This window comes from Natrix helvetica (assembly GCF_964273705.1).
Source record: "Natrix helvetica genome assembly, chromosome: 5".
Classification (NCBI taxonomy): domain Eukaryota; kingdom Metazoa; phylum Chordata; class Lepidosauria; order Squamata; family Natricidae; genus Natrix; species Natrix helvetica.
Window position 1 is genome coordinate 22875999 of NC_138551.1, and position 27704 is coordinate 22903702.

Sequence of the window (27704 nt, forward strand, 5' to 3'; positions counted from 1 at the left end):
TTTATTTTGGGTTATTGAAACACACACACACACACACACACACTTTGCATAGACTCACTCTGACCACACCATAGTTGCTTTATGACTCTAATTCAGGAGAATTTGAAAAAAAAATAGAAATATAAATCTCTTAATCCTTGATTATTTACCATTTTAACTGGAGCGTATTGACCACATTTTCTTAAGGGAATCCACTCGCCTCTCTATATTGATCAGAATCTCTTTTCTTTGTTGGAAGATCATAAGTAAAACTTTTTGATGTGTTAAGAAACTTTTAACATCATTAAGTGGGAGAATGTTATAAAATGAACATGCAGTTCTCTGATATATGTTTTATGACCAGGTTTTAAACCTTATACTTTTATTTTTCAGATTTATGATTATAGTAAAAAGAGATTTGAAGTTCCAGTGCCTCTGAATCTTCCCCAAACACCTGTAAGTACTTGGGAAAACCGTCTCTATGAGGTGTCAATTCAGAACCACCCTTTCGGAATTCAAGTTCGGCGCAAAAGCACTGGGACGGTCCTGTAAGTAGAAATGTGATATTACAGAGGAAATATTTAATTGATGAATTAAAGCATATTGTGAAGAATGCTGTGGATAGACAATAGCATTAAGTGCTATGGACTACATATAAAATTGCACATATTTAACAAGGATGATTTTAACTACCGGTGCTATGATACCAGGGGAGTTTTCTTAAATTAATATCTCCCCCCACTATTGCTATTACCTTGATGGGAAATCAAATCATTTCTAGGTTAATTAATTGGTTGGTTGATTGACTAATGGGTGGACAGCTTCTTCACCAAAGGGTTTTTTTCAGGAGGCAACTGGACTTTCTCATATTTTTTTTCTTTTGAAGATGTTTTGCTTCTCATCTAAGAAGCTTCTTCACCTCTGACAGGATAGTGAGGAATGGAAGAATTTATATTCTTTGCAGACAGTTAGGAATCTGCATTCCTTTAGAGCAGTGCTTCTCAATTATTTTCTGTCATGCCCCCCCTAGGAAGAAGAAAACATTTCGCGCGCCCCCCCCCGCGCGACTGTAAATAGTATAATTTGTCTATAAAATTGTTATAAGTACACCTCTGCATAACATAGCACACCGGTCTTTCCTCGACTCCCACCGTAGTCACATGCTTTCTTTCCTCTTTCCCTCTTACTTGTCTATCCTTCCTTCCACCCTCCCTTCCTCCTTCCCTTCCTTCCTGCCTCCCTTCCAGTTCCCTCCTTCCTCTTTCCCCCTGCCTGCCTGCCTTCTTTCCTCTTTCCCTATCCTCCTATCCTTCCTTTCTCCCTCCCTCCTTCCCTGCCTCCCTTCCAGTTCCATTCTTCCCTCCTTCCTTCTGCCTCCTTCCTGCCTGCTTGCCTTCTTTCCTCTTTCCCTCTTGCTTGTCTATCCTTCCTTCCACCCTCCCTTCCTCCTTCCCTTCCTTCCTGCCTCCCTTCCAGTTCCCTCCTTCCTCTTTCCCCCTGCCTGCCTGCCTTCTTTCCTCTTTCCCTATTCTCCTATCCTTCCTTTCTCCCTCCCTCCTTCCCTGCCTCCCTTCCAGTTCCATTCTTCCCTCCTTCCTTCTGCCTCCTTCCTGCTTGCTTGCCTTCTTTCCTCTTTCCCTCTTGCTTGTCTATCCTTCCTTCCACCCTCCCTTCCTCCTTCCCTTCCTTCCTGCCTCCCTTCCAGTTCCCTCCTTCCTCTTTCCCCCTGCCTGCCTGCCTTCTTTCCTCTTTCCCTATCCTCCTATCCTTCCTTTCTCCCTCCCTCCTTCCCTGCCTCCCTTCCAGTTCCATTCTTCCCTCCTTCCTTCTGCCTCCTTCCTGCCTGCTTGCCTTCTTTCCCCTTTCCCTCTTGCTTGTCTATCCTTACTCCCTTCTCCCTTTCTTCCCTCCCTCCCTGCCAGCAGCTCCTCCAGCATCCCAGCTGGAAGCAGCAGCACAACAGTCGCCGTTACCAGGGGCGAAGGGGTGGCGGTGGCAAGATCGGGCGACCGCCGCCCCTTTGTCCCTTCCCCAACAGCGGCTGTTGCGCTTCCGCTTCCAGACGGAATGTTGGCGGTGGAGCTGCTGGCGGGGAGGCGAGCTACCTGCATAAAGACGCCGCCGAGGGCATGGCAGAATATATCCCGGCTTGAAGTGGCAGCGCTGGGGACTGCTCAGAGACTCATCAGAGCCGCGGGCTGGAGCTGTGCAAAAAGTCTGCTTGGGCTGGGGGGAGAAGGGAGGGAAGCCTGGGACAGCCATGCTTCCCTCCCTCCCACCCCCGCCCGAGCAGGCTTCTTGCACAGCTCCAGCCCGCGGCTCTGATGAGTCTCTGAGCAGTCCCCAGCGCTGCCACTTCAAGCCGGGATATATTATGCCTCGCCCACGCCGCCGCCGTTGCACCCAGATGGAAAGGGAGCCTTCGCGCCCCCCTTTACGGAGCCTCGCGCCCCCCCAGGGGGGCGCGCCCCACTATTTGAGAACCGCTGCTTTAGAGGGTCATTGAAGCACTTGGAGTTTTATTTGTGTCTTCAGGGTCACCAAGAAACATCTTCAAAAGAATAAAAAACAAGAAAGTCCAGTTGCCTCCTGAAAAAGCACCTTTGGGACAACCATGACCTGGATCTACAGACTAGGTTCTTAACTAGACAAATTGAATTTCATTTCGTTCCAATGAAAATTCCATTTTTTTTCCAAATTTTCTTTTTTTTCCCCCATGAGTTGTTGAAACATAACTGTACTGTTCTTAAAATTCCCTAGACTTTGCTTTATTTTAAACTTTTCAATAAACACCATATGAATCAAGGTAATTGCAGTTTCTTTTATGCTCATCAGGCAATGAACTAAGTTTATCACCTCTTTTACCTTTCTTCTGCCATGATCAAATATCATAGAAAAATAAGCAAGAAAGTAGCACAAGAATATCAAAGCCTCTTCAGTGCTTTATACATGTGGTTGGTGTTTTTTTTTTGTTTGAGAACCCTCAGGAAAATGAAGAAGCTAATAGAAAAGGATTCCTGAGACAGGAAGAAAATAGATGCTAAAGTTCAGTGAGAAAAAACGGAGAACTGTAGAAAAAACCTGTAGAAGTCTAATTTTAAAAATACATAAAGGAAATACAAAAAAAGAATAAAGAAGAGTTCATATAGATGTCTGGGTACTGTAAATGAAGTATTTAGAATACAACAGAATAGAATAGAATCAGGGATTGGCCCGGATCAGGCGAACCGGTAGTAGCAGTGGCGGGAGGCTCCACCCACCTGCCTGGATGCTTCTGTACATGCGCAGAAGCATTGCATGTGAGCGCGTGCTTGAGTGGACTTGAACCAATAGTAAAAAAATTGGCAACCCACCACAGAGCAGAGCAGAGCAGAGGAGAGCAGGACAGGACAGGACAGGACAGGACAGGACAGAACAGAGCAGAACAGAATAACAGAGTTGGAAGGGAAACCCTACACCACTTCAGACAAATGGTTATCCAACATCTTCTCAAAAACTTCCAGTGTTGGAGCATTCACAATGTTGGAAGACTAAAAATAAAATGAGCTTCTCCAGATCATTCTAATAATAATAATAATAATAATAATAATAATAATAATAATAATAATAATAATAATAATAATAATAATAATCTTTTATTTCTAGACCGCACCCTTTCCTAAGCAGGACTCGGGGCGGTGTACAGTCATTGTTAAAACCATATACATAGACATAGACATAGACGTAGACGGAGGACGTAGAAAATATACTGTACAATATTTAGTTAAAATACAAATAAAATTAAAATTCCCTTAAAAAATTCCCAATAAAATATTTGCCAGGAGGTGGAAGATGGAGCTATAAATCGGCTAAGCCAGCTAATTGGAACAGGTGGGTCTTGAGCTTCTGTCGGAAGGAGCGGAGGTCGTTAGTAGTTCTAATATCGGGGGGGAGGTCATTCCAGAGGGTCGGGCCCATCACAGAGAAGGCTCTACTCCTAGGCGTCACCTGCTGGCACTGCTTGGCGGATGGCACCTGGAGGAGTCCCTCCCTGTGAGAGAGGATAGGTTGAAGAGATGTGTGAGGTGAAATGCGGTCCCGCAGGTAACTAGGTTCTATGCCATGGAGCGCTTTGAAGATAGTAACCAACACCTTGAAACGCACCTGAAAAACCACAGGCAGCCAGTGCAGCTCGCGCAGGAATGGTGTTATGGGAGTATCTTTTTCCTCCCATGATAACCCGCGCGGCCGCATTCTGAACTAGCTGTAGTCTTCGGGTGCATCTCAAGGGGAGCCCTATGTAGAGATCATTGCAGTAGTCCACGCGAGACGTCACCAGCGCATGAGTGACTGTGCGTAGGGCGTCCCGATCCAATAGGGGGCGCAATTGGCGCACCAGGCGAACCTGGTGGAACGCCCCCCTCGCCACGGCTGTCAGATGGTCATCCATCGACAGCTGGGCATCAAGGAGGATGCCCAGATTGTGCACCCGTTCCACGGGGGGCAGTAATTCGCCCCCTATGGCCAGCGATGGCGTCCACTGGTTAAATCGGGGCGCCGGTAGCCACAGCCACTCAGTCTTGGAAGGGTTGAGTTTAAGTCTGTTGTCCCCCATCCAGGAAATAAATAAAAGAGAAAGAATTAATGTGTCAGAATTATGGAAAGAATGAAATAATGAATCTACATTACAGGAGAGTTGACTGCAATTATGTGTTGCAAATAACTTCTACAGAGTCAGAAGAGTTTGACAATTACATCAGTTCCACAGAGAATTGTGGATTGTCTTTCATTGGAACTATTCAATTGGCGGCTACATTGGGGCTGATTTATTTTCAATTCCTAAATTGAACAGGACTTAAACCTGGCCTAAGGCCAACTCTATGACTTTCCAAAACGTTAAAATACAAGTGCAAGTGCTTAGTGTTGTAGATCTTTATCATGGTGTATAGGAGATGAGTGCCATTACAGTTCTATAAACTGCTAATATTTCTGCCTCTAGCTGTCCAGTGATTTTAATCTACAGCTATCAGTATTCTGGCTTCTTTCATTTCTGCATTTTGCATCTCTTGTCATTAATTACCTTACAAGAACATGTCAGTTCTCTGGGAGAGCTATCTAAAACCAGAAATTAAAAGAGAATTGTTTCAAGGTTTGAATGCTATGCAATTTTAAAATTCACTGATGAATCACTGATGTATAGAAGTGAGGTCGATAGCTCAAAAAAATATAAAATGGAAGAGCTGCAATGTTTTCCCCCCCATTTCTCAACATCAAATAGTATTGAATACTCTTTTTGTTTTAATATCCTAAGGAAAGAACTTTGTGTTTTGATGATATTAGAAAATGTCAACAAGTATTTAGTCTCTTTGCAAGAGCAATGACATTTTACTGCAAGATAGAAAAATCCCTATTTCAGTATAGTCACACATATTTTTTTTTTGCAAATAGCTGGTATATTTTTCTACTTTATCCTGCAAATAATTAAAAACGGAACATCTTCATATTGCATTCTGTTTATATGTTACTAATATACTTTAGTCTTGTTTGATGTTTAATTATAGTTTAACATTTAATCATTATTCTGACTGCAAGCTTTTTTTTCCCCTTTATAGCTGGGATTCCCAGTTACCTGGCTTCACCTTCAGTGATATGTTCATTCAGATTTCAACTCGCTTACCTTCACAGTTTGTATATGGGTTTGGGGAAACAGAGCATAAACAATTCCGGCATGAAATGAATTGGAAAACCTGGCCAATGTTTGCAAGGGATCAGTCTCCTGGAGTGAGTCTGTTTTTTTCTTGATAGAATTCATCTTCCCTTATTTATTGTAGATTTTAACTGAGTAAATCGGTTAAATTAATGCCTCACAGTTCTTTTAAAATGAAATGTATACATTTATTTAACATTCTTATACATCACCGTATTTCATAATGGCTCTAAGCAGTAGCAACATAACAAAAGACATATTAAAAGTCTACAGTAGTCAATATTAATAATCAATTAAATTAAATTAAAATGGCCATGCTGGTAAGTACCATATTTTTTGGACTATAAGACATACCGGTGTATAAGACGCACCAAGATTTTGAAGAGGTAAATTTTAAAAAAAGTATTTGCATTCTGCAGGTCTCCCAAACTTTCTGCATGCTTCTTTTTTTGTGAAAAACAGAGCATGCAGAGTTTGAGAGGCCTGCAAAATGCTCCTGGGGGGCTGGGGGGGGGGCAAAAATGAGTAAAAAACAGCTCATTTTTCCATGAAAACGGGCCCTTTTTTTGCAAAAAAAAAAAACAGTGCATGCATAGGCTTTGTGAGGCCTGTAGAATCCTCCTGGGGGTGGGGATGGAAGCAAAATGTGCATAAAACATCCCATTTTTGCTCATTTTAGCCCTCCCCAGCCCTGGAAACACTTTACAGGTCTCCCAAACCTTCCGCACATCCATTTTTGCAAAGGGGGTGGGTTTTTGGGAGGCCAAAAATGCTGTATTCAGTGTATAAGACACACCCAGATTTTCACTCTCTTTTTGGGGGGAAAGGGTGCGTCTTATACTCTGAAAAATGCGAAATGAAAAATACTAAATAATAAATGAAACTATTCACGTGTTACAATTTTGTGTGTGTGTGTGTGTGTTGTAGTTATACTGCTTAGAATATAATCAATTCCAAATGAAATAAATTGAGTAAGAAAGTAAGCACAAAGCATTATATGACAACAACATAGAGCATCATATAATCAAACTACAACTCTCTAGAAAAATTCAACCTTCATCAATTTCTAGAAAGTGGTTCATAATATGGCAAGTTCAGTTCCCAGGGAGATTATCCCACATTATCAGACCACAACAGAGAACCAACTGCCTAGCTTCAGTTACTTTAGGAATCACCAAATGTTTTTCCTAGAGTATATAGTCGTATGGATCAAGTGGAAAAGGTAGTTCTGCATGTCTATCAATGCCAAGGTAAACCAATAGATGACCTCTTCCATGTCTTTATGTGGATGTTGAAAAGTAGTAGGAGAGGATTAACCCATGAGACATCCTTAAAACTATTCATTGAGTGAACCACTGTTCACACAAAACCAATGCCTGGAACTACTCTGTAAAATAAGAGTGGAACCATTGTAGAATATTGTTCCAGATCCCCAGCTGGAAGGCAGTTCAAGAGGATTTTAGAGGTGATGGCATCAAAGACAGTCAAGAAATCTAAAATATTCAGAAGAGGCCCACTTCACCCAGTGATGTCTACACAAAGATATGCTGTATTGAGAATGTAGTTTATTGCATTCTATCGATATCCACATGTTAACAATAAAATGTATATGCCAAACAATCCATTTGGTTATGACATTTTTTATCTTTATGCCTATAGTATAAATTTAACACTTATGGAGTTCAACCTTTTTATATGGGCTTGGAAGAGGATGGCAATGCTCATGGAGTCCTATTGCTGAACAGTAATGGAATGGGTAAGTTGTTGTTCATTTCCAGTGTCAATTCTAAACTAAATAAATTGCTTTCAGGAATCATAGGCACTTCATCACTGGAGTTTTTTAAAGAAGAGACTGGACATCCACTTATCTGAAATGGTATACAGTCTCCTGCCAGAGCAGGGGGCTAGACTAGAAGACCTCCAAGGTCCCTTCCAGCTCTATTCTATCTAAACTAATGCATGTCATACTAAAGGTAAAAGTAAAGGTTCCCCTCACACATATGTGCTAGCTGTTCCTGACTCTAGAGGACACTGCTCATTTCCGTTTCAAAGCTGAAGAGCCAGTGTTGTTCCAAGATGTTCTCCATAGTCTTGTGGCCGGCATGACTAAATACTGAAGGCACATGGAACACTGTTACCTTCCCACCAAAGGTGGTTCTTATTTTTCTACTTGCATTCTTACATGATTTCAAACTGCTAAGTTGGCAGAAGCTGGGACAAGTAATGGGAGCTCATTCTGTTACATGGTGCTAGGGATTCGAGCTGCCAAACAGGTGACCTTTCTGATCAACAAACTCCATGTCTTAGTGACTGAGCCACTGAGTCCCTTATGCATATCATATTAGTGAACATTAATTCATAGGCCAGATGAAACTCAACATGAATTTTGCCAATCCCTGCACTGTTCATGAGGCCAGTATGAAAACATCAAATTCTTTTTTTTTTGCTAAATGTTTATCTATCTGTAAGCAAATAACTTAAAGCATTTTGCCAATTATATCTATATGTATGTATGTATGTATGTATGTATGTATGTATGTATGTATGTATGTATGTATACATTCATACACACAAACACACACACACACACGCACCTGTCATACCTGTTATTCCAAGTTAGACAATAGATTACTATTATTTGTAAAATAGCTTATCCAAAGCAAATAATTTGATATAGTTCCATGGTTCCTCTTGCTGGGAAATGCAACACATTTCCTGCAATTTCAAGGGAGAAGATTGTACGTCAGTTTGCTCAACTCAGAGGTGAAATGACAGAGGAGTGATTTTCATTTTTATTGATTGGTTTTATATAACAGTATTTGCAGGTCTATGCAATATTTATTTCCCCTTTGTGAATTTTCAGAGGTAAAATTCCAACCGACACCTTCTTTAACCTACCGTACCATTGGAGGAATTTTGGACTTTTATATGGTTTTGGGCCCAACTCCAGAACAAGTCGTTCAAGAATATACCGCAGTAAGAATCCATATTACAAAAAAAAATCTGTTCTAAAATATGATTATAATATTCCTTACTACACCAACACAACATTGACTGTACAATCCCTATTTATTTTTGCTTTGTTTTTTTTTTTCATTAGCTCATTGGACGTCCAGTTTTGCCTCCATATTGGGGTTTGGGATTCCAGTTGTGTCGATATGGATACAAAAATGATGCAGAAATATCTGAATTGTATGATAACATGAAAGCAGCTAATATCTCATATGTAAGTTATTCACCAATGAGCATTTACTTTCACAGCTTTCTATCAAAAAGAGAAAAAATGAATGTCATGAAATTACTTGAGTTATACAATTACTTGAAGCCATGCATTATAGTTATACTAAATTATGGTAGCATGAAACAAAAACTTTTCTAGACTTACTAAAACATCTAAAAGCTCTGGTTAAATATTTAAGAAGTCAGCAATTCAAAAGAAATTTTAAAAGAGAAAGAGATCCATTGTAAATCTGACAAGTTGTAATATCAACTATTTCTTATAGATAATAATGGGACTACCAGTCTAGAAACAAACATGTATTGGGTTTAACAGAAGTTCTAAAAATTAGTGTGCAATAGTCCTTTGTTCTTTGATGTGTTGTATCTGTCTGTCTGTCTGTCTGTCTGTCTGTCTGTCTGTCTATCTATCTATGTATCTATTTATGTATCTATATCTATGTATCTATCATTTATCTATCTACGGTATTTATCTATGCATGCATGCATCCATCCATCCACCCACTACCTACCTACCTAACTACTACCTACCTACCTACCTACCTACCTACCTACCTACCTATCTGTCTAGCTAGCTAGCTAGCTAGCTAGCTAGCTAGCTATTTGAAAAGGAATGACTTTTAATGGGCTTGTTATAAAAATATGCATCACTTTACAAAATTTACTCATTTCCTTAGGATGTACAATATGCCGATATTGACTACATGGAACGGCAGTTGGATTTCACTTTAAGTCCCAATTTTACAAATCTTCCAGCTCTGGTTAACAGAATAAAAAAGGATGGAATGAGATTTGTTATCATTTTGGTAAGTGATCATCACTAACTGTTCAGACTAGTTGGTTAATATAACAATACAGACACAATTATCCATTCCTCTATTCATCCATCCATCCAACTATTTTTGTTCACCATCCCAGTTATGACAACCGTGTATCTCTGAATGGATTGCTTTACTTTTTTAGATATCTGAGCACAATAGTGATTTCCTAGGGTTTCCTGAGTCTTAAGGAATATTTCAGTCATCTTTGATTATGTATAATATTCTTGACTATTTCCCCTAAACTCCAGAAACGTGTGCAGGTAGACAACAGGAATCAACAATAATTCAAAGGAAAAAAAGTAAGGAAGAAAGGAAGGAAGGAATGAATAGCAGTTATATTTGCCATCTCCGCAGCTGATATATTTTCACTATAGGACTCTCTGTGCTATATGTTGTACTTTCTAAATTTAGATGTAAATCTAAAGAACATACTGTGTTCATTTTAGGATCCAGCCATCTCAGGAAATGAAACAAACTATCCTGCTTTCACAAGAGGACTTCAAGATGATGTTTTCATTAAGTGGCCTAATAGCAATGATATTGTGTGGGGAAAGGTAATATTTTATAAACGTAATATTGTGCCTTGCATTTGTGCCAAAGAATATCAATATAGTTAATTATTTTCCTTCCTTCCCTCGTTCCTTCTTTCCCTCCCTCCCTCCCTTCTTTTTTTCCTTTTTTAAAAGTTGCCCAATTCTTTTTATTGATTTCTTTTATTTCGTCAAGCATGAATTAGATAACAGATATAACTATAGACATGATTATGAATACATGAAATGAATACGAATACATGGGAATATTAGGACAGAGATGGTAGGCATGCTGGTGTGCTTATGCATGCCCCCTTACAGACATCTTAGGAATGGGGTGAGGTTGACAGTAGACAGTTTAAGGTTAAAGTTTTTGGGGTTTTGGGGAAGAAACCACAGTATCAGGGAGTGCATTCCAGGCATTGACAACTCTGCTCCTGAAGTCGTATTTTCTGCAATCAAGTTTGGAGCGGTTTACCATAAGTTTGTATCTATTATGAAGTCGTGTGTTGTTGTGCTTGAAGCTGAAGTATTCATTGACAGGTAGGACATTGTAGCAGATAATTTTATGTGCTACGTTTAGGTCATACCAAAGGTGTCATAGTTCTAAGTTGTCTAAGACCAAAATTTCAAGTCTGGTGGCATAAGGTATTCTATTTCGAGCAGAGGAGTGGAGGACTCTTCTCATGAAATATCTGGACTTGTTTGATTATATTTATGTCTGATATGCAGTGTGAGTTCCAGACAGATGAGCTGTATTCAAGAATTGGTCTAGCAAAAGTTTTGTATGCCCTAGTTTGTAGTTCAATATTACAGGAGAAGAAGCTTCACAAAATTAGGTTAACAACTCTTAATGCCTTCTTGGCAATGCTGTTACAGTGAGCTCTGGCACTTAGATCATTTCAGATGAGTACTTTAAGGTTTTTGACAGAGTGGAGGTCATCTATAAGGTCATAGTCTCTCAGTTTGTATTTTGTTTTCTGATTTTTTTCTGTCAATGTGTAAGACAGAGCATTTGTTGGTTGAGATTTGGAGTTGCCAATGGTTTGACCATTCTGATACATAGTCAAGATCTTTTTGTAGGGTAGCAGTTTTGTCGGTGGTGTTGAATAGTTTTACATCATCAGTGAAGAGAATGCAGTTGCTTATAATATAATTGCAAAGGTCATTTATGTAAAGTACAAAGAGTGTGGGTTTTAAAACACTACCTTGGGGGATAACATTGTTAACAGGTACAGGGTTTGATAGGGCGTTTCCTATTTCGACTACTTGTTGCCTTTTTGATAGGAACACATCTATCCACTTATGCAGGGAACCGGAGATTCCATAAGATTTTAGTGTTAGAAGTAGTTTGTCATGTACTACTGAATCAAAGGCTTTACAGACGTCTATATAAGTTGTGTCTATTGCTTTATCCTGGTCGAGTTATGAGGTCCATATGTTCTTGCAGTGTAAGAGATGCAGATTGCAGGACATTTTTTTCTGAAACCAAACTTCTTGTAAGAGAGTAGGTTGTTTGTCTCTAAGTAAAGGGTAATGGATTGGTTTATGATTGATTTCATGACTTTGCAGGTGACACAATATAATGTGTACATAGGCTGGGGTCAACCTTTTTCATGCAAAAACAATGTTAAAATGGTATTCAGCAGTGTTGCAGCCAGTGAAGAGAGTTTGCCAATCAAGGGATCAGAGGTCATCAGTTATGAGATCATAATTAGCTTTTCTAAAGTTATACTTTGGGGTTCTGTCATTATTATCATCTTTGTAAGGGCATAAATTGAGACAAAAATCAATCATACTATGGTCACTGTTGGAAAAGGGTTCATTTATTTGTAGACCATAGGCTGAGTTTAAACTACTGCAGAAGATGAGATCTAGGCAGTTGTTGAGTGTATTGTTGTTTGTAACTAGTTGATCAATCCCAGACTAGTAATGGCATTGTACATGGTTGTATTTATTGGTTGTACATTCGTTTAGGGTCCAATTAATAAGAGGTAGATTGAGATTGCCAAGAAAGATAAGAGGGTGTGGTCAAGAGATTGCCATGTTAGTGGTGAAGTTAGTTTGTTAACATATACAAGATCGTAATCAGGGGTTCTGTAACAAAGTAAGAAGCGAAATGTGGTGTTTAGAGACAGCTTGCATAAGATGGTCTCAGAAAGAGCAATCTCCTGTATAACTTGAATGTTTTTTAGATTAAGGGATTTTTTTATAGAAGATAGCAACACCACCCCTCTTACGGATTTCACAGTCGGACTGGTAAACATGATAGAAATTCAATTGATTCCATACAGCTAATGATACAAACAGCCAATAAAAATATTCCCAGTGAGATAGCATGATCTGATAAAATAGAACCAAACAAAAAGAACTATTCTGGTTATAAAAAAACAGCTAAAGAAAACTGTTCCTTATTCCAGGTCTTATGGAAATAATAATGTTCATGAAAGTGATTTCAATCTTCAGATTTCAACACAGTCCAAGCAAGACTGAGTGACTCTAGGATGTTTTACCTGTTGGTTACATAGAGCTTTAATTTTTAATTGTGGATATGATGGCACTATCACAGATAGATCCAGTGTATAGTATGGATGTCCTCCTGGACTTGTGGCTGTTGCTTGGACAGCAGGTGACAAACCTTTACATGATTATGCATCATGTGCAACAGGCATGGATTCCTGCCATTTCTAACGTCTTCTATAGAAGAGGTTCCACAAATCTACCTTGCCATTTAGAACCGGTTCCAGCTCCCTCCACCTGCCCATCTGCACCACACTTGCCTCACTGATTGGCTGGCTCACCAATTGCTCCGCCTGCCTCTAAGAGTCCTATCTAAACCTTAAAGTCTTAAAGCTGTCAAGTTTGAACACCCCTGGGGGTTTTTTTCTAAAGAGTTAAGGGTGGAAGGGTCTTGTAACTTGACAGCTTTAAGACTTGCACACTTCAATGCCAGAGTTCCTGAGCCAACATGATTGGAGGAGGAATTCTGGAAGTTGAAGTCAACAAGTCTTAAAGCTGTCAAGTTTGAACACCCCTGGGGTTTCTTTTTCTAAAGGGTTAGGGGTGCAAGGGTCTTGTAACTTGACAGCTTTAAGACTTGCATACTTCAAATGCCAGAGTTTCTGAGCCAACATTTTGGTTGCTAAGCAAGAGCGTTGTTAAGTGAGTTTCACCACATTTTACAAGTTGGCTATGCCCACCCAATCACATGACTGCCAACCACTCCCACTCAATCACATGGCTGGCAAGCCACTCCCACCCAGTCACATGTCCAGCAAGCCACTCCCACAAAGCAGGCCACACTTACAGAAGAGGTTCTAAAAAATTTTGAAACCCACCACTGATGTGCACTCATTCCTGAATTGTCTGAGGCCTATTCACAGTCACACAGGCCCTCATGATTTCCAGACTGGATACTGAAACATGCTGTTCACAGGTCTGTCCTTTCCTTTATTTCATAAAGCTAATTATTTTAAAATGTTTTTTTTTTAGGTGTGGCCATATCTTCCTGATATTATTATAAATTCATCTCTCAGCTGGGATGATAAAGTGGAAGTAAGTGTAATTTATTCATACACTGCTTTGGTAAAAAGATCCCAAGAAAATTATTATACTAATAAAACCTTAACCCTAGTGGTAATTTTAGTAGTAATAGTAGTAGCAATTATAGCAAAAACCAATCTAACTTCAGTCGCATTGTAGAAAATCCACAGAAGAAGCTGGATGAATGTCCTCTAATCAGTAGGTTGTGGGCACAAATATAATCTCGGAATGCCTGAATGGTCAGTTCTCTGGGTTTATTTTGAGATAGATTAAAGTTAGATTAAAAATCACAAAGCTTGTGCCACATGGGGGAAGCATTATTAGAAAAACACAGCATAGCTGCTGCTCCTTGAATCTCACAGCAATAGTTACAAAGGTTAAGATTCAAAGAACTTTGAAACTCATTTATAAACCCATTGGAATTTATATACATCCATTCACAATCCCCCTTATAATGAGGCAAAGTCTCTTGATTACCTTGTATAGTATTTAATACCAGTGTCCGTTATGAAATGCCAGCTGCTAGGTTGCAGCAGTGGAAAAGAACTATTGACACAGAATGCTTGACCAGTTGACCCAATTCATCAGGGCTTTCTTTCATATATACTGCATGAGAAGAGTTTCATAAAAAGTCTGGGTTTTTGTTAGAGAATGGAAAACAGTTCTAGTGTGGGAACATTCAAAATCCCAGTGGGTGTTTTATCAGCCTAACACATGTTTACTTGTAAGGAAGCTCTGCTGATTTCTGGTGACTTATTGGAATTTGGTAAGTCTAGTTTAATGGGAAAAAGTTCCAGGGGTAATATGGTAGCAGTGTTCCAATATCTAAGGGGCTGCCACAAAGAAGACAGGGGTCACCCTATTCTCCAAAGCACCTGAAGACAGATCAAGAAGCAATGGATGGAAACTAATCAATCAGAAAATTAACCTAGAAATAAAGAGAAATTTACTGGACAATTAATCAGTGGGTGATTACTTTCAGAAGTTGCAGGTATTCCATCAGTGGAGGCTTTTAAGTTGAGATTAGGCAGCTATTTGTTTGAAATGGTATAGGATCTCCTGGTTGGGCAGGGCTTGGACGAAAAGACTTCCAAGATCCCTTCCTACTCAGAACTATAAAGATTGCAGAGAGCCCTAAGAAACTATTTAAAGGCTATGCATAAAGCTGTGGATAAGTTATGTGAAGCAAGCATAGACCAGAGGTGATATTTAGTCAGTTCTGATAGGTTCTGGAGAACTGGTAGTGGAAATTTTGAGTAGTTCAGAGAACCGGCAAATAGGCTGGTCCTGCTCCCGCTGCCTCCCAGCTCCCAGCTGATCTTCTTTTGTTGCCCTGAACAGGAGAACGGAGCTGGAAAGCAGGTTAGTGGGGTGGGGAGGTAATGGAGATTTTGCAGGATCCTTCCCCCAAGAGTGGGGAGGGAATGAGGATTTTGCAGTATTCTTCCCCTACCAAGCCCACAAAACCACATCCACAAAGCCATGCCCACAGAACCAGTAGTTAAAAAAAATGAATTCCATCACTGGCATAGACAGAGTGTTCTTAAAATATGTAAAATGAAATGATCACATTACTTTTCTGAAATCGTATTAATGTCTACTTACTAGATATGCAGAAGATACAAAATTAAATGGAATATATTGCATCCAGTGGTGGGTTGCAGGTGGTATGCCCTGGTACGGGCATACCGGTGCCTGCCTGGAGCACCAGGTACCGTTCCGGTACGGTGCTCCGGAGGTCCACCCGCCCATCTTCCTTACCTGTATTTGAACTCTTCGGTGCTTCTGCGTACGCCACGTACGGCACCTGCGCGACGTTCCACTGAGCAGCTGGAGCGTCATGGAGGCGTCGCTGGAGGGTAGGATGCATGCACATGCTGCGTGTGTGTGTGCGTGTGTGTTTGCACGTGCTGTGCGCATTCATGTGGTGGACGCCGGGCCCCGTTGCACCGTACCAGTTGCAACGGGATCCAAAACCCACCACTGATTGCATCACACAGATGATATCACCTAGTGGGTTAATGAAACATCTGCAAGCATACAACCCAGTTCAGGGAGTACCAAAAACTCCAGAGGCCAACCCTGAATTACCGGTATTCTCTTCTATTGAGATATACTGTAATGTAACTTTCAAAAAAAAGCACAACTAACGTTCAAAATACTCCTGGAAGTTGAGGTAATCAAACATAGGATATTGAAATGTAGCAGAAAGAAATGTGAAGTTCTTCATCTAGAAAATAGAAGTCACACTCAAAGAAACAGAATTGAGCATGACTGGACATATTAATTGTCAAAAAGATTACAGAACAGTAGTAAATTATAAACTGGATATGAATGAACAGCATGGTGAGACTGCACTAAAGGTAAGTGCCACTTTAGGCTATATCAACAGAAGTTTAGTTTGTAATACATAGGGCATTTTGTTTTTTCTGCTTTTCTTCAGTTTTACAGTGCTTGGACTGCTTTCCCAGATTTTTTCCGGAATTCTACAGCTCAGTGGTGGAAAAAAGAAATTGAAGAAGTCTACAATAACCCCACTGATCAATCACAAAGCATCAAGTTTGATGGCCTATGGATTGTAAGTTTCTATCTTGTGTAATGTTTTATCTGATAAATTTAGTAACATTATTTCCAGTTCATGCTTTCTACTTTGATCAGCATTTTCAGACATCCGATTTAATTTAACAGAAAGGAAATATTATTTCCTTACTGCATCGGGGGAGCTTGGTAACATTTTCTATCCCCAGTCATGGCTAATGCAACTTATATGGAAGGCTTTAGTCTGGGGAATGGATCTAAGATATAGACATTTGATAAACAAGCAAACAAACCAGTAAATAAAATGAATAATGCAGCTGAAATACATTATGAGGAAGTTGAGTGTGGTTTGGTTTGTTTTTTTTACTGGCAGAAATGGGTAAATCCATTTAGAACCAAATCTCATCCATGTCCCATTTCAATATGCTTATCCATAGGTTTATAACATTCTATTCCATATACCATATTTCTCGGAGTATAAGACACACCGAAGTATAAAATGCACCAAGATTTTGAAGAGACAAATTTAAAAAAAGTTTTTGCACTCTGCAGACCTCCAAAAACAGCCCATTTTTCACAAAAAACGGGCCCATTGTTTTTTAAAAAAGGCATGAATAGCCTTTAGGAGGCTTGTAGAGCCCCCCCCCCCAAATGAGCAAAAGGCCTGTTTTTGTTTTTTTAAAAAAGGCATGGATAGCCTTTAGGAGGCTTATAGAGTGCTCCTGGGGGCTAGGGTAGCAAAATTGAACAAAAATGGCCTGTTTTTCACTCATTTCTGCTCTCCCCAGCCCCAAGAGCACTCTGAAAGCCTCTTAAAAGCTATGCACGGCCATTTTGGTGAAGGGGGCAGAGTTTCAGGAGGCAAAAAAATGCTGTATTCAGTGCGTAAGACGCACCCAGATTTTCAGCCTCTTTTTTGAGGGGAAAAAGGTGTATCTTATACTCCAAAAAATACGGTATACACTGATTTATATTACACACACACACACACACACACACACACACACACACAAACTTAAATATCCTTTGGAATATTCTAAAACAAGTAGTCCAGGCAGTTTTGCTCTCTACAAGAATCTGTACTAATGTACTGCCTCTCCAAGGGACCTGAGGGTAGAACAAGAAGCAATGGGTGGAAACTAATCAAGGAGAGAACTGAGGAGAAATTTCCTGACAGTTAGAACAATTAATCAGTGGAACAGCTTGCCTCCAGAAGTTGTGAATGCCCCAACACTGGAAGTCTTTAAGAAGATGTTGGATAGCCATCTGTCTGAAACGGTACAGGGTTTCCTGCCTAGGCAGGGGATTGAACTAGAAGACCTCCAAGGTCCCTTCCAACTCAACCATTGTATTGTATTGTATTATTACTGCCTATTTGCTAATGGTGAATTTCTGCTATCTTGGAACTTTACAGCTTATTTCATCATAGCACATGATTCATATAATTTTATGAATAATATAAACTAGAAAGAAGTAATATCATTTCATGCAAAATTTGCATACAATTTTCAAATGAATCATCTAGCTATAATATTGGGTATACACTTCACAAAAGGTTAGTGAAATTTTTAATTAACAGTCTGTGTGTCTTATTTGTTTTATCATTTAAGGATATGAATGAACCTGCAAGTTTTGTCAATGGTGCAGTTACTGGTTGTAGGAACCCTGCACTAAATAAGCCAATATATATGCCAGGTAATTATCATTATACTACTGTACTCTAATCTTTTGGAATGTTGCTAAATATGAGGTCAAAATATTAACACACCCTGAATTTAAATTAAGCCTAACTTTCTAAAATGAAAAAATTTAGGTTCGGTCAGATACATGATTCTGGTAAAAAATATTTTGGAAATAGTGCTGTTATTCTAGCTCTTCCATATTCCTTTGGCTGAGCTCTTTCACAAATTCATTATGCACGTTATGTATACAATATTTCACTGATGTGAAATTACTATAGGCCAAGCCATATATAATACTAACTTGATACCCATACCACAGTGACGTGCGGTGAGGTTTATGACTGGTGAGGCACTGACACAGTGCTGAGTTTCAAATATTTTTAGACTTGTGGACTTCAACTCCCAGAATTCCACAGCCAGGCATGCTCAGATCCAATTTAAAGCGACAGCATTTGTTTTTCTCCTTTGCTCCTTCTTTCTTTTTCTTCTCCTTCCCCTCCTTCCTCCCTCTCTCCCTTCCTCCCCCTCTCTCAAACACACACACACACACACACACACACACACACAAGTTGGATTGGACTATCTCTCCTACCCCTTCCCTCTTCACTCACTCTCAAACAAACCCCCCCCACACACAAAAGTTGGATTGGATATCTTTTCCAGTGGCTTGAAAGCAGCTCCTCTGCCATCCCCCCCCCCCCATTCCCCTGCTGCCTTTCCCTAACACCTCCACCATTGCAAATGCAGCCTGCTGTCTGGGTGGGAAATACCTGGAACACAATAAAGCCCACCCACCACCTCCTGCTGGCAGGCTGGGGTGAGAGGAGAGGCAGAGATGCCGGAGGGGAGCCGAGCCTTCCAAAAGAAAGAGGCTGGGGGGAAGTGTGTGTACTACAGCATGGCTCTTTGCCTGGCTTCCTGCCTCCTCCTGTGGTCTCCTCAGTGCTCGCTTGTGCTCTCCCTCCCCAAGTGTAGTTTGATTGCAGGTGGAGCCACGTTGCCTTTTCAAACTTGTAATCAGTGAAGCTGGGCTAGATTTTTATATAGTTTTATCCAGCTGTGTGTGTGTGAGAGAGAAATGAATGGGGGCCTGGGGAGGAAGTCACTACACTTGGGGAGGGAGAGCACCAGTGAGGTTAAGCAGAGTCATCCAGGGTGAGGCAGCAACTAGCTCAGCTTTTTCCTTTTACTTTTTTTTTCATGATGAGAGTGGTGAGGCTGTGCCTCACTTGCCTCACCTGACTGCACGTCACTGCCGTACTATATGATAGGCTATGCAGGAGAAATTGGGTTCACAATCCACTGGCTCAGTGGTGGTCGGTGATTGAAACACTAAGGCAATATTGCTCCCACTGCCTTAAGTCTGGAAGCAGTTCCATAGGTGGAAGGCATAGACATGAAAAGAGTTCTTTGCAGGTGGGGAGGGGGAGTAGAACTCCTTAGCATTAGAGCATATTAATTACTGTATAAGAAATACTAATGATCTGATGGTCATTTCGAAAAATTCTTTCTTAGCAAGCACCTAGAAGCCAAGAGGAATATTGCCAAAAGTGTTCGCTCACCAGTGGTGGGATTCAAATAATTTAACAACCGATTCTCTGCCCTAATGACCAGCTGCATAGGCGGGGCTCGGTGGTCATGTGGACGTGGCCAACTCAACGTGACTCACACCGATGGGAGCTGCTTCGCCTTAGTGTTACAATGTAATAAGGGTTAACGGAGAGCAGTTTCTGTAAGCAGGGCAATAGAGATGAGGCTAGAAACAACACCAGAATGTTTCCTTCCTGCTTTCCTTACGGGATTAGCCCTGCAAAGCGGAAAAAACCAAAAGGAGATTTCTTCCAACCGCCGGTTCTCCGAACTGCTTAGAAAGTTAACAACCGGTTCTCCCGAATAGATGCGATCCAGCTGAATCCCACCACTGTCACTCACCCATCTACATAATCAGATTTAGTTGTGAGCGAATACTTTTGGCAATATAGTGTAAGTGCCAAATTTCAAGTTTGTAGGCTTTATGGTTCTGGAGATTTTGTGATGAGTTAGTGGTACTTGGCTTTTATATACATAGATTTTACCTAAGAGTAGAAATTTACATTTTTTTAACATTTTAGACATAGATGTATCTGGTTCTGTTAACTTCCTTCAATTTGTTTATTTATTTTATTATTTTTATCAGACATTCTGGGAAAACATGTGGGACTAAATGAGAAAACCATTTGTATGGAAAGTGAACAAATTCTGCCTGATGGAAGCCCAGTTCGACATTATGATGTCCACAATTTATATGGGTGGTCACAAACTAAGCCTACCTATGAGTAAGTAATCTTTCTCTGAGTAGTAGCAACACTTTAATAGTTATTTAGTAGTAGTTATAGTACAACTGTTATTCCTTTTAATGAGTAGAATTTTAATTCACTAGAATTAATTTGCATGAGAGATTAAAAGTTTATACATTTACAGTATATTAGTTTAATTCATTTTTTTATTGTTTCAGTAAAGAGTTAATATCATTTAAATGATATGTTCTTTAAATTGCTCTGCGAATATTAAAATGCTTTAACATTATAGCTAGCGTTATAGGATGAACTGAAGATTTGTTGAAAAATGATCTGAGTTTTTGAGATTTAATTCATCTGTTCTTAGACCCATCTCTATTACAGAAATCACTGACTATAACTGGCATATCCAAGAATGTAATACTAAGGGCAAGAAGTCATAAATTTTTAATTTTTATATATCTATCCTGCTTTTACTTCAAGGAATTCTTCCATTTAACAAAGTCCAGCAGAAATAGCTTTTCCATAGACCAGATATCAAACAAGTGATCTTAGGTATATTTGTCATTCCTTAATATTATGCTGTATATCATTTTAAAATATAGTCTGGTATCTGAAAATCCCAGAGAACTACTTTCTAAATTTATCAGTTGGATCACTTACATTTATAAGGAGGAAATTGTCTTTAGTTTCCAGTAATGTGCAAAAGTTAGGCTAGGCTATTACTTACTGTTCTTACCAAGCTCCCCAAACACGACAAACTATCTGAAGTTAACTCAAAGATTCCTTTATTAGGAGCACCAGCAGCCCCGGCAAAAAGTTTCTCTCTCACTGAAGGCTAACAAGTCTGTCCGGCAGGGAGATGAATAGTTGTCTGCCACATCTATTCATCTCCACACCCTGCCTTTTATCCCCAGAGCTAGGGTGGGGCTTTGCTAGCAGCAGTGGCTCTTCCATCCCAAGGATCAGCCCATAGATTTCCACTGCTCTCCTCTCCTCTGCCTTCTGAACATCCATGTATCAGACACTGGACCCAGCTATTCCTCCTCTTCCTCATCAGCCACTTCCAGACCTGGGGGCTGTTGACTGAGGGCTGATGGATGGCCCAGGCTCTGCCTCTGTCTGTCTGTCTGTCTGTCTGTCTGTCTGTCTGTCTGTCTGTCTGTCTCTCTCTCTCTCTCTCTCTCTCTCTCCCAGTTCCATTTCCACTTCCCCCTTGGAGCTCTCAGGTTGCCTTGATTGTGATCCTGAGTTCCACGTCTCCTCCTCATCTGGTCAGCTGCTAGAGGGGCCAGTGGCCGACAGGCCACAACACTTACCTACAAAGTTGGCCTAAGATTCTTTGCTGTCTGAGATAATGGGCTGCTGCCATTTCATGGATTGAATATTTCTTTAACACAGAATTCTCTCTTTTGTTTTAAAGTAGCAGACTAGTTAGGAGTAACAAGCCATAATTCCAATTCTACAGTCACAGCATATTGTAGTTGCTTTTTCAAAATAATATATCCTCTGTGGTTTATGGACACGTTCTAGATATGCACAGGGGCAGAGGTAGTATTCAGCAGGTTCTGAGTAGTTTGGAGAACCGGTAACTACCCCCTCTGACTGTCCCTGCCCCCATCTATTCTCTGCCTCCCGAGTCCCAGCTAACTGGGAGAGAATGGGAATTTTGCAGTAACCTTCCCCTGGAGTGGGGAGGGAATGGAGATTTTACAGTATTCTTCCTCTGCCACACCCACTAACCCATGCTCACCAAGCCACACCACACCCACCAACCCATGCCCATAGAACCAGTAGTAAAAAAATTTGAATCCCACCACTGCACATGGGGCAATTGGTTATATTGAAATCTGGGCTTGGCTATTTAACTTGTAATGTTCATTCACTATTTCCTTGTAATAACATTATTAAGAAAGAGAATGTCCCCGTTACCCAATTTAGACATTCCAAAATAAAAAGTTAATTTCCACGAGTAGGTACCACGAGTACCATACAACTTCAACCATCAATAGAAGCTGGGTGCCATGGGGACATTTACCATTCCAGTTTGACTGGCCTTTTATGCTTTGCTGTCTTCTTACTAAATCTGCAAGTATGCTGGGACAGAATATTTATTATTTATTTATTTATTTCTTAGCGCTTATAGACCGCCCCCTCTCCCGAAAGGGACTCGGGGCGGTGTACAGTCCATATCAGAAATACATCATAAATAACTATAAAATTTAGACAATTAAAATTATTAAGTAGATAGATACATAAATAAGAGGAGGATAAAAAGATATACAGAACTGTACTGCTAAGTAAATAATTTAAAATGTACAAAATTTAAAACCCCAATATCCTATAAAATTAAGTATAAAAGAACAATCCCTCTAAAAGCCAGTAAGAGATATGTATGCCAGGAGGTAGACGTAATAATTATGCCAGGCCAGCCAGTCGGAACAGGTGTGTCTTCAATTTCTGTCGGAAGGAGCGGAAGTCGGTGGTGGTTCTAATGTCGGGGGGGAGGTCATTCCAGAGGGTTGGGCCCATCACAGAGAAGGCCCTAGTCCTTGGTGTCGCCCGTTGGCATTGCCTAGTGGACGGCACCAGGAGAAGCCCCTCCCTGTGAGAGCGAATTGGCCGCAGGGATGTGTATTACAAGACCCAGCTATTCACCTAGTTGTGAGTGATTATTGGTACATGTGTCCTGTGTAAAATGTTATGAAGTTGCTGACCTGTTTCTAAAATAAAATGACCGAGCTAATATTTTGAATGCAGCTCAATATGGATGTTTATGCCCATGTCACCAAATTGTCTTGGTGCTTTCAGGTGCAGTTTATTGAGTTTATGAGATGGATTCATTTTGAAGCATAGTCTGCAAAGGCCAACTTGAGACACTCCTGTGTGATGAACCAGCCGTGAACTGTAATAAAAAGGGCTCTGCCATTCATTGATGACATGAAACAATTTTCAACTTCTCAATGTGCCATTAAGAGTGTAGCACAAGGAATTGGAGAAGAAAATAACCTCTTGTTCCAATCTTAGTGTGTGATGGACTGCTTTAATTAAAAAGCTGGTATTGTTTGGCTAGGATTCCATGTAGGATATGCAGAATGATTGTTTTAAATTAAGTGCTCTGTATAATCATTCGTAAATTAATAATCTTAGCAATTCACTTTTTTGAGAGAGGGGCGGTCTAGAAATTGAATAAAGTTAAGTTAAGTTAAAAAAAAAAAAAGCCAAATGTTAAAAAAGGGCAAGAGGGTAGATATAAAGGAAAGAAACAGAGAAATACTAGGGCTTTAGCACTGTATTTTGTCTGTTCCCAAACATCTTTATGACACACCAATTCCTGATTGAGATACTTTGTGTTGGAGAACAATGCCAAATATCTAGGTTGTTTATTTCAATGAACAGAGAAGAGCCTTCCCTCCAAATTAGTCATAATGACCTTTGGATAAGTTTCCTATTGCCATGAAAAAAGAGAGGCGGGAAAAAAATCACAGTGTTCATTTGACTGAACATTGTATCTGGTGGCCTGCTAACATTTCACTGACAATCACAACTTTTACAAAACTGCTGATGAGAAAGGAATGAATTTCAGATTTCCCTATTGCCAGCTAGATTAAATATTAAATGCCATCCGCAAACAATAATTCAGCACTAGATGCAATGATACTTTAAATGAGGCTGAAAGTGAAGGATTAAATTTGGGGTTTGCCTGTGCATTTGCCGTTCCTCCAAAGAATATAGTAATAATAGAGAGAACAAGTGACAAGTTCATCTGACTCTTATTTATTTATGAAATCTTTCCTGATTTATCTTGTCCTTCGCTCCAGGATAAATCCTATTTTGAAACTGCAAAAAATAATATACAAAGGTTAAATTGTCAAACTTTAAAGCAGACCGAGAGTGAGGGAGAGTGCAGAGCTGAAATCACTGAAAGGCCAAATGGATCACCAACACAAAAAAACACTACAGCCTATCAGAAGGAAGGGAGGAAATTAGTCCGATCTTTTTAGATAAAGGTTAAGTAGAGAGCACAGGAAGGCTGGCTCCTGTGCTGTCACCACTTAGCTTCTCTTGCTAGAGAGCCTTATAGGAAGATTTTCAAAGGAAGTAACAAATTTTAGAAAAGTTCAAGTGGGATGGAGATGGGCTTTCATGTATCCCCACTGAAGATGTGACAGTGGTTCACTTTTATCTACACATACACACACACTGAAGATGCGTAATTTAAACCATGGGGATGTAATATGGTCAATCAAAGTATACACTAGACAGAAGTTCATGTGCTTGTGTGGAAGATTCAGAGAGTTGCTCAGTTTTCAAACTTACAATGCCAGCAGTGTTCATCAAGCAAAAGTTACAGAAACAAAACCCTACCACATATATAATAAAATAAAAACATATCTAATTAAAAGAAACCAAAGGTATGTGTACATTTAAGCTAGTTATATGGCTGTCCACCCCACAGATGTGACTTTGGGTGGCATATACAGATTAAAAACTAGGGTCAGAGACTCATCAGAGAAAAGGGAGAAAAAATATTGCAATGGTCAGATACTGCCATAAGAAAGGTTCATCTCCCAAATCTCCTCAGATGACATTGCTTCAGGGAAACGACCATGCCAATTATGTGAGACTTAGTCGGATAGTCAGAAACAGCAGGTCCGACAAATAACTCTGTTCTATACCATACAGACCTTGGTAGGCAATAATAACCACCTTGCTTCATACCCATAAACATATTGGGAGTCAGTCCAATAGTACAGTATAAGTGTACCATGATATGCTCCAAATTACCTGCACTGCCAAATGTGACTATCCTGAACCGAAGTCCAAAACCTCTGCAGAATTCCTGGAAGCCTGGCACTCTGACAAATTGCCCATCAACAGGCACATAGACACAAAAAAGATCTGAATTTTCTAGAAATGCATAACACTTTACATAGCACTGCCCTTGAAGCATATTTGAAAGCTACAACAGGATTCAGGTTATTTGAGGAACCATCTCATCCCAAAGGGACTGGCCTGTCCCACCTGTGCCAGCAGAGGTGGCATGCTACAGGCCCCCTCAACCAGGGAATTTCAGTTGGAAGGATCCAGGAGATGAGCCTTCTCTGCCATGGCTCCTATCCTCTGGAACATCTTACTCCCTGAGGTGAGATCAGCTCCCTGAGGTGAGATCAGCTCCTACCCCTTTGACCTTCCATAAGGACTGAAAACTAGGCTCTGCCAACTTGGTACCCAGTGGAGGAGTATCACACTGTTGATGAATTAAAAGAAAATCCCACCTCCCCACTTATATACAGCTCATTCTTTCTCCATTGTCTAACTGTGACTTTACTTTGGATTGTAATTATACTTGTCGTTGTGTTTAGAAATATTTATCTTTTATTTTTACATTGATTTTCATGTTGAAAGCCACTCGAGTCACTGCAAAGTGAGATGGACAGCCATCAGAACAAACAAACAAATAAATAAATAAATAGACATCTATATTCAAAAGAGACAAGCCAAAAGCAAGCCAGAAGGAAACCATTTCAGCAACCAGCACCTAGATGAGCAAAGATTAACACCAAGATTAACATTAGACCAAAAATCAAGCAGCAAATAATACCCCTATCAAGGAACAGCCAAGGAAGCTAACAGTAAAAAGAACTTCCAATATCATTCCCACTAACACTGATAGGACAAGCTACTAGAACAGGGGTGTCAAACTCACATCATCCCGGCGCCGTCACGTAACGTATTGGGACTTTTTTCCCCTTTGCTATACCGAATGTGGGCAGCATGCGATGCATCTGGCCTGCGGCCTCAGAGTTTGACAGCTCTGCACTAGAAAATAAAACGAGAGCAAAGACCACCTGACAGCACTGATAATGTTACCTTGTTTGGGTAATGAAATGTCTGAAAGAAAACAACCAAACTCAAAGAGCACCAATGACTCCTCAAACATTACCTTGTCTGGAAATCAGGATAATGTTATGTTAGGTATATTGTATGAATGTATGGACTGATAACTTTCTTTTTTATTTTAATTTTTTCATATTGTTTCTCACTCAGTATTGATGAAAGAGAATATTTTCCTAAATTTTTTTCCCAGCAGAATAGAATTTTAGAGGAATTATTATGAGTAGAATTCTATGTTATTCCACTAATTTAGTTACAAGGTGGCTGAGGGCTGTGTGTGAATATCTTTTGCTATATAATCATCTCTCAGCAGTCTGCTTTAATTAAATCCCAAGGGATGATATAATGAAAACATTCCACCAATTGAGCTTTTCTCAAATTGGGAAGCGTAGGCAGTTGAAGAGGATTCAGCATGATAGAAAAATGTTGTCAGAGAAAACAACAACAGGAATAGCACTCTGAATTATCTCCAACAATAAAATCAGTTGAAAAACACTGCAGGAAAAGATTCTGAGAGAAAGAATTTCTCTTACTCATTCTGAGAGAAAGATAGAAATACATAATCTTTGTAGAAGAGAAAAACTCCAGAGACATTGCAAGGCCCAACTGTCTCAGGATTTATGAACATGTCAGCCTATAGGGTAAACTAGACTAAGGATCAATGCCATATAGGTCTAAAACTACTTTAAATAGAATAGCTATAATAGAATCTTGCAAATGTGTGCGCGCTACTGTCTCCATCACTTTTATCAGTGTGTGAATTAGGGTGGAACCTGTGTGAGCTGGTTTCTCAATTTCTTAGAATAGGTTTAATCCATACTTGTTTGATCATTCCCTAAGGTGACCAGATTTTAACATTGGTAAAGCGGGACACCATTGACTTGGGGGGGGGGGAGAGAGCTCTTGATTAAAAATTTGGTCTATATCCTTGCACCCCTAACCCTTTAGGGGAAAAACCCCAGGGGTCTTCAAACCTGACAGCTTTAAGACTTGTGGACTTCAACTCCCAGAATTCCTCCTCCAGTCATGTTGCGGCGACATCATCTGCGCGGATCTGCTCCATCTTCGTTTTTTTTCACTGGGGGCAGGGCTGCCGCTGAAGATGCCGACAAGCCTCTGCCGCCACCAGAATAACTGCTGCTGCCTCCTCCTCCTCCTCCAACAGCACCACCACATTTGCTGCCCGGCGCTGCGGCTGAGGTGAAGCTGCCAAAGCTCCCGCTGGCACCTCTGCCCATGGCAGCGGTGGCAGCGCCACCCCCTCCGCTCGGAGCACCTGAGCTGGGCCCCGCGTTATCCCTGCCATCTCCTCCTCCGCCGCCATGCTTTTGAGAAGCCATGAGGCATTTTTTCCTGCTCCCGCCCCATCTGCCGCCTTCCTACTGGCTCCCACAGCCTCAGGGCTCCTCAAAAGCACGGTGGAGGAGGAGGGGGCAGGGGTAACGCAGGACCCAGCTCAGGTGCTCCAAGCTGAGGGGGAGGCGCCGCTGCCACGGGCAGGGGCACCAGCGGGA

At 40.5% G+C, this 27704-nt stretch overlaps 1 protein-coding gene across 5 annotated transcripts in view; it reads left to right on the forward strand.

The window, feature by feature from the left end:
- Positions 1-27704, forward strand: part of SI (sucrase-isomaltase) — a 186155-nt gene that overhangs the window by 137851 nt on the left and 20600 nt on the right. For all 5 annotated transcript variants that reach the window (XM_081954756.1, XM_081954757.1, XM_081954758.1 and 2 more), the window contains 11 exons: positions 373-527; positions 5571-5739; positions 7325-7421; positions 8529-8641; positions 8766-8891; positions 9580-9708; positions 10170-10277; positions 13746-13808; positions 16240-16374; positions 17945-18029; positions 20193-20331. In XM_081954756.1, coding sequence (XP_081810882.1) covers positions 373-527; positions 5571-5739; positions 7325-7421; positions 8529-8641; positions 8766-8891; positions 9580-9708; positions 10170-10277; positions 13746-13808; positions 16240-16374; positions 17945-18029; positions 20193-20331 — 1319 coding nt within the window. The remainder of the gene's footprint in view (positions 1-372; positions 528-5570; positions 5740-7324; positions 7422-8528; positions 8642-8765; positions 8892-9579; positions 9709-10169; positions 10278-13745; positions 13809-16239; positions 16375-17944; positions 18030-20192; positions 20332-27704) is intronic.